The 6,020-nt window shown below is 32.6% G+C and overlaps 1 protein-coding gene across 1 annotated transcript; it reads left to right on the forward strand.

Annotated features, from left to right (window-relative positions):
* LOC107647536 lies at window positions 3,970-5,269 on the forward strand. Its single transcript, XM_016351611.1, has 2 exons — window positions 3,970-4,342; window positions 4,425-5,269. The coding sequence occupies exons 1-2, from the start codon at window positions 3,970-3,972 to the stop codon at window positions 5,267-5,269; spliced, it is 1,218 nt and encodes a 405-aa protein (XP_016207097.1).

Consider the following 6,020-nt stretch of genomic DNA (forward strand, 5'->3'; position numbering starts at 1 on the left):
TCATGTAATTTAATAAAATTAATGGTTACAATAATTACATACTACTGATACACATTAGACTAAAATTTACACAATTTAAAAATTTTGTTGTGAAAAATCTTAGAATTCCTTGTCAAAGTCAAACTATGCATCAACTTCGATCATATGTGTGGCATTTCATCTACTTTGGTCTGAGATCACACGAGGTTCTATGTTACAAGTTTGGCCACGTAAGCATAATGTGAGATACCGCACCCCCTGCGAGATCAAAATATCAAATTTCATTGGCTTCAACTATTTACCTGTATGGATAAGGACGTCTATCCATTAGTTTTTGTTGTTTTATTATTATTAAATATCTAAAAAAGTTGTGCAGCATATTAGTCTCCGGAAATTTTGATGCCAAGTAACTACTCCTTTTGATATATAATAATTGTTTGAAAATAAAAAAAATATTGGTAGTCCTAATTAAATAACAGAGAGATAGAAGTTCATAAAACAAAATAAACTTTAACTAATATCATTATTATTCGAGGGGACAAATTCACTGTATTATTCATAATTTCAACATATACGTGATTTACTTTAGTACAATTATAATCAAGAATGGTGTGGGGGATGTATTGATCATAATATGGTATACATATTGCAGCGGCAGAATTTATATTGCATGCAAATGAAATCATATAGGAGGCCACTCAGATAAACACGCCTAAAACGTCTTTTTTTAAAGATGTCTTTATGTTGAATTTTAGTTGGTTTTGGTATAATTTATTCGGTGTTCCTCATCACATATTATTAAATTCCTCAAAAGATTTTCTTTCCAAAAACAATAAAAAACATTTAATTTGGACAATTTGGACAAAGGTAATAGATTAACTATTAAATTTTTTTTTAAAAGATTATTTACATAAAAAATATATAACATTCATATATATATATATATATAACATTTTTTTTTTCTTATATACGTTTTTTTTAAGACATAAAAGCAATTAATTAGGACATTGGTTAAGATAATTAAAGTCACTATTTCATTAAATTTTTAATTTAAAGAAAAATCCTAGTTAATTTTGGTATAAAAATTTCGAATTTAAAAACATTGATAAAAATTATGTTGAATTTTGATTTATTTGATTTTCATTTAAATTAATCACTACATAAGTTAAAGTTCTGTTTTGAAGTTATATTCGAGCTTTAATCTGATTTTTAAAGTTTCAATTTACTTAGTTTGATTTTTTAACTTAGGTATCCGTGACTCATATTAGGGTTTTAAGTGTTTAGTTGAAAATAAAAAATAAGGTAAAAAAATTTCAATTGTCACATCAAATAGTCGCTAGAATGTATAATGTAGCAGTCGTTAGTCCATTTCAGCATGTCGTTAACGATTTTGTGAGACAGTGACAAAAATAAGATTAGAAACCAATGTGAGTCATAACTATTAAGTTGGGAGACATAATTGTTAGAACTGATTAGGAACCAATTGGGAGACATAATTTGTTGTTGTTTGATTAGGAATCAATTGTGAGTCATAACTATTAAATTGAGTAAATCAAAATTTTTGAAATTAGATTGAAATATAATTGTTAGAACTGAACCAGTGATCGAACCGATCATCGATCAAGCTACTGGTTTACTGGTTTATTGGTTCAACTGATAAATCACTGGTTGAACCGATAAAACTGGTCTCACGTAAATATAAAATATAAAATAGTTAAAAACTTAAAATTAAAATTTGAAATACATATCTTCACTAACATTTTATGAAGAATCAAGTCTCAACTTCTAAAAATAACTAATATAAAAAAAACCATAAAATTTTAATACTACAATAGTATCTTATTTTGACACAATAAAAAAATAATTAATTCACAAAGCCTATCATCTAACTATAATATCAGTAGATTTTAACACTAACATCAAAACAAATAACCTTAATCACAATACTAGCAATAAAATAGATCAAGTAAATTAATAAATTTTTAGTGAAATTTATATTTATATTAATAATGGTATATAATTAAAATATAATTAATTTTAAAAATAGAAAAAACAAAAATTAAATTAAATTAGATATTTATGTATACTATATAATTAGTATTTGTCAAATATAGTACTTAGAAGTGCAATGGCTAAGTGGCAAGTAGAGGTTATTTTTGCTCCAAGGTTCTTGGTTCAAGACCTTGTGGAGACATTTTAAAAATTTTTTCAAGCAGACCAGTTTGGTTAGACCAGTTTGCACCGGTTCTTACCAGTTCACACCGATTTTATTCCTTAAACGGTCTAAAGAGTAAACCGAACTGGACTATAATCCAATTCTAATCCGGTTCACTAGTTTTCTGGTCGAACCAACCGATCCAGTTCGGTTTTTACAACTATGGATATAATAATGGTAATTAAGTTGACTATTCAGTTGTTTTAATGGTAATTAAAATCTAATAATAGTTTATAATAAAAGAAACATTCTTTTGCAACAATGAACCTATAGTAATAGTTAGGGGTGTTCATAGATTAGATCATATCCATATAAATCCACAGTATTTATCCGTATCTGATCTGTAATTTGAGAATATGATCTGATCTGTAAGATGATCAGATTGGATCGAATCGGATCCACACTCTAATCAGATAGAAGTAAATATGTTTAAAAAAGTAAACAAAAAAAATTATTGACTTTTTTTTATTGCTTATAAAGTTAGATTATAATTATGATAATAGAATTGTTCTTGTATTTTTATATGTGTGACTAATTGGTGGTGTTAAAACATTACTCTTAATTATAAATAAAGTTTATAATTTAAAAAATCAAAGACTCAATTAAAAAGATACGAAAAAAATGATGTTAAAATATTCTAACTCTTTGAAATAAAAATATTCAAAATTTAATTAAAAATTATTTAAAATTTAAACTCAATAAAAATTTATATTCAATGTGTTTTGTATTAAATATATTTAATAACCTATTATATCATATTATATCATATTGGTTGAAATTAGTTTTTATAATGTTAATTTTTTATACAACATAAAGACATCTTTAAAAAAAGACGTTTTAGGCGTGTTTATCTGAGTGGCCTCCAATCATATAATAGCTAGGTGAACCATACTAAACAATCTCAACTTCAAAATCAATGACCGAGTATATTGCACAATCGAGAGATCCTCAAAAAAATCACAAAAATTGAGATTTGTGCAAGCAACAAACCAAATAATCTGAGTCTATGATAAACTCCACTAAAAACCGATGAATATCTCAACAAACAATCGTGGATGTTAGAATATAATTAGGATAAATTGAAATTGAATACAAAGAGAATCACTCTACTTTCTACCCAATTTCTTGACGCAATAAGAAAGAACTCCTCAACTTAACTTGTCAACACCAAATTGAATCGAAGGGACTCCTCAACTTTCTACTCAATTTCCCGATATAACAAGAGAGGGACTCATCAACCTCAATTGTCCACACCATGGTTTCATCACGAAACCAAAAAGGGGTTTTAAAACCTCTAAAAATTCAATACTATAAAGACGTAATATCCTATAATAAATATTTAGATATGTTAAATAATGCTAATTTGATCCTAATTATATTCTAACAGTGGAGATTAACCTCGACCAACCCTATATAACATAGCCGAGCAAAACAAATAAACACAACGAATACAAAACATACTACTCCTATTGAGAGACGACAGCAGCCCACATAATATTAGCTCTACCATTTGATTTTCTTGTTCTTAAGGAAACTACTGACTTGAATGTCGGAGTCTTTTGTGCAGATTCCACGCCGAGGTCCAGAGCCCGAGGATGTCCCTTTGCAGAGTCACAGAAGTCTGGAAGGACGTTCCACTTACAAGCTATAAATCGAACGAATATCCTCCAATAGAACATTTGGCGCCCACTATGGGGCCATTGCCCCATTTTTTTTAATATTTATAACATCTCTGTACTCGCCTTGTACTCTTTTTTCTTTTCAGGGGCTGAAGCATGACAAACCGTTCAGAAACTCCGCAAGCCCACCGAACTAATGCCGACCTCTTAGCTGCTAATGCTGCTCTACTAGCGGAAAATCAACAGAAGACCGAACTGTTAGCAACAATGCAGAACAACGGCGAAGAAAAGAACGACAATAAGAAGGCAAACGCCGAACAACATGAGGAACATCAGTCAGAGTCCAATGCAAAGACTGGGGAAACACCCCCCAAAACAGGAAGACAACGAACCAATCCTTTTTCCGAAGAAATAATGAATTTCAAGAGGCCTAAAAATTTTACGCTCCCCATAACTTTGACACCATACAAGGGGATCAGAAATCTTAAAGTTCATGTCACAAAATTCGAATCTATGATGTTTCTCAATAGTGACTCCAATCCCATCTTGTGCCGATCTTTTCCAACTTTTTTAGATGGGCCCCCTACTATGGTTTTCTAACTTACCTGCAGGTTCTATATCCAACTTCGACGAATTCGCCAAGTTATTCATAAATCACTTTGCAGCATTCAAAATCTATGTGCAAGATTCGGATTACCTCAGAACAATCAAGCAAGGACAACACGAAAGCCTGAAAGATTACATGACACGCTTCAAAACAGCAGTCATGGAGATCCCTGACCTCAATCCAGAAGTGAAGTTGCACGCTATCAAGAGTGGTCTCCGACCTAGAAAATTCCAAGAAGCTATAGCTGTCGTGAAACCGAAGACATTGGAAGAATTCCGAGACAAAGCGACTGGTCAAATTGAAATAGAGGAGTTGCGCGAAACTCGAAGGAATGAAAGACCACCATTTCGGAAGGAAGAAGACAAGCCTTACAGGTCCCAGAATAAGGACCCTAAAAAACCTTTTAAACTAGCTCCGAAGTTTGATTCCTATACCAAGTTCAACACTAAAAGGGAGGACATCCTTAAAGAAATACTACACAACAAACTAATAAAGTTACCTAGCAGAGCCGGTTCGTACCAAGACCAGAGGTATATTGACAAGTCAAAGCACTGCGCTTTCCACCAAAAGTTCGGCCACACAACTAACGAATGCGTGATCGCGAAGGACCTTCTGAAAAGGTTGGCGAGACAGGGACACCTAGACAAATACATAAACAGCAGAGTTCGGCAGACCAAGCAGAACACGACCGACCTTCAACCAGAACAAAATCCGAGCACCACAGAGAACACCCGGTTCCAACCTCCACCGACGAGAGGAGTTATTAATTGTATATCTGGGGGATTTGCAGGTGGCAGACATACAAACTCAACGAGAAAACGCAGTTATAGAGCAATGTTAATGGTCTAGAAAGCAGAAAGAACGGCGATCTGGCCTCCAACCACCTATGCCTATCATATCATTTGAACAGTCTGACTACAAAGCAACAACCACCAATCTCGACGACTCCGTGGTCATCTCCATCCAAGCAGAAGACCTCCTAATTAAAAAAGTCCTACTCGACCCCAACATCAGTGTAGATGTCCTTTTCTATTCCACCTTCAAAAAAATAAAACTAGGAGAATTATAGTGTATAGATGAATGAGCATACAGAGATCCGTATATTCCCTCTGCTTTAGTTCGTGAGCGACACGTGATTATGGTATCGAGGCTGGGGGGAGGCGGCTTGACAAATTTGTCGCATAGGGGCCCTTGATGGCTGATGGCTGGCTTGAGGCAGCTCTTACGGGGACACATATAACGCCCGTGCAACGTAACGGTGGGTTGCTGTGGACCTCGTATTCCCTAAAGAATGGGCCCAATGATACGTTTTGTTGAGAGCATTTGGTCCGTGTTAGTAGTGGACTGAAAAATGATTTATTCAAGTCAAAAGTAAGGAAGTGGTGGAAAAAAAAAGAGTGAAAAAAAACGCAGGAGGAAAATGGATCAAAAGAAAAACTCTCCTTATAGTAAAACTGCTATTATTATTTTCATACTAAAAAAAATATCAACTTATATTATTCTTATATTTAAATTGAGGTCAATTAATTTAGTTTTTATTTTCATTTTAAATTTTACATTTCAATTGGTGAACTCCAAACTTGATATGATTAAGCTTAAA

Source organism: Arachis ipaensis, chromosome B01, assembly GCF_000816755.2.
Source record: "Arachis ipaensis cultivar K30076 chromosome B01, Araip1.1, whole genome shotgun sequence".
In the NCBI taxonomy this organism is placed as follows: Eukaryota; Viridiplantae; Streptophyta; class Magnoliopsida; order Fabales; family Fabaceae; genus Arachis; species Arachis ipaensis.

Bases quoted from the DNA above. Each gene is read 5' to 3' on its own strand.
- LOC107647536 (XM_016351611.1), top strand. From the start codon at position 3,970: ATGACAAACCGTTCAGAAACTCCGCAAGCCCACCGAACTAATGCCGAC. The intron at 4,343-4,424 runs GTGACTCCAATC...ACTTACCTGCAG, and splicing joins ATCTATGATGTTTCTCAATA to GTTCTATATCCAACTTCGAC.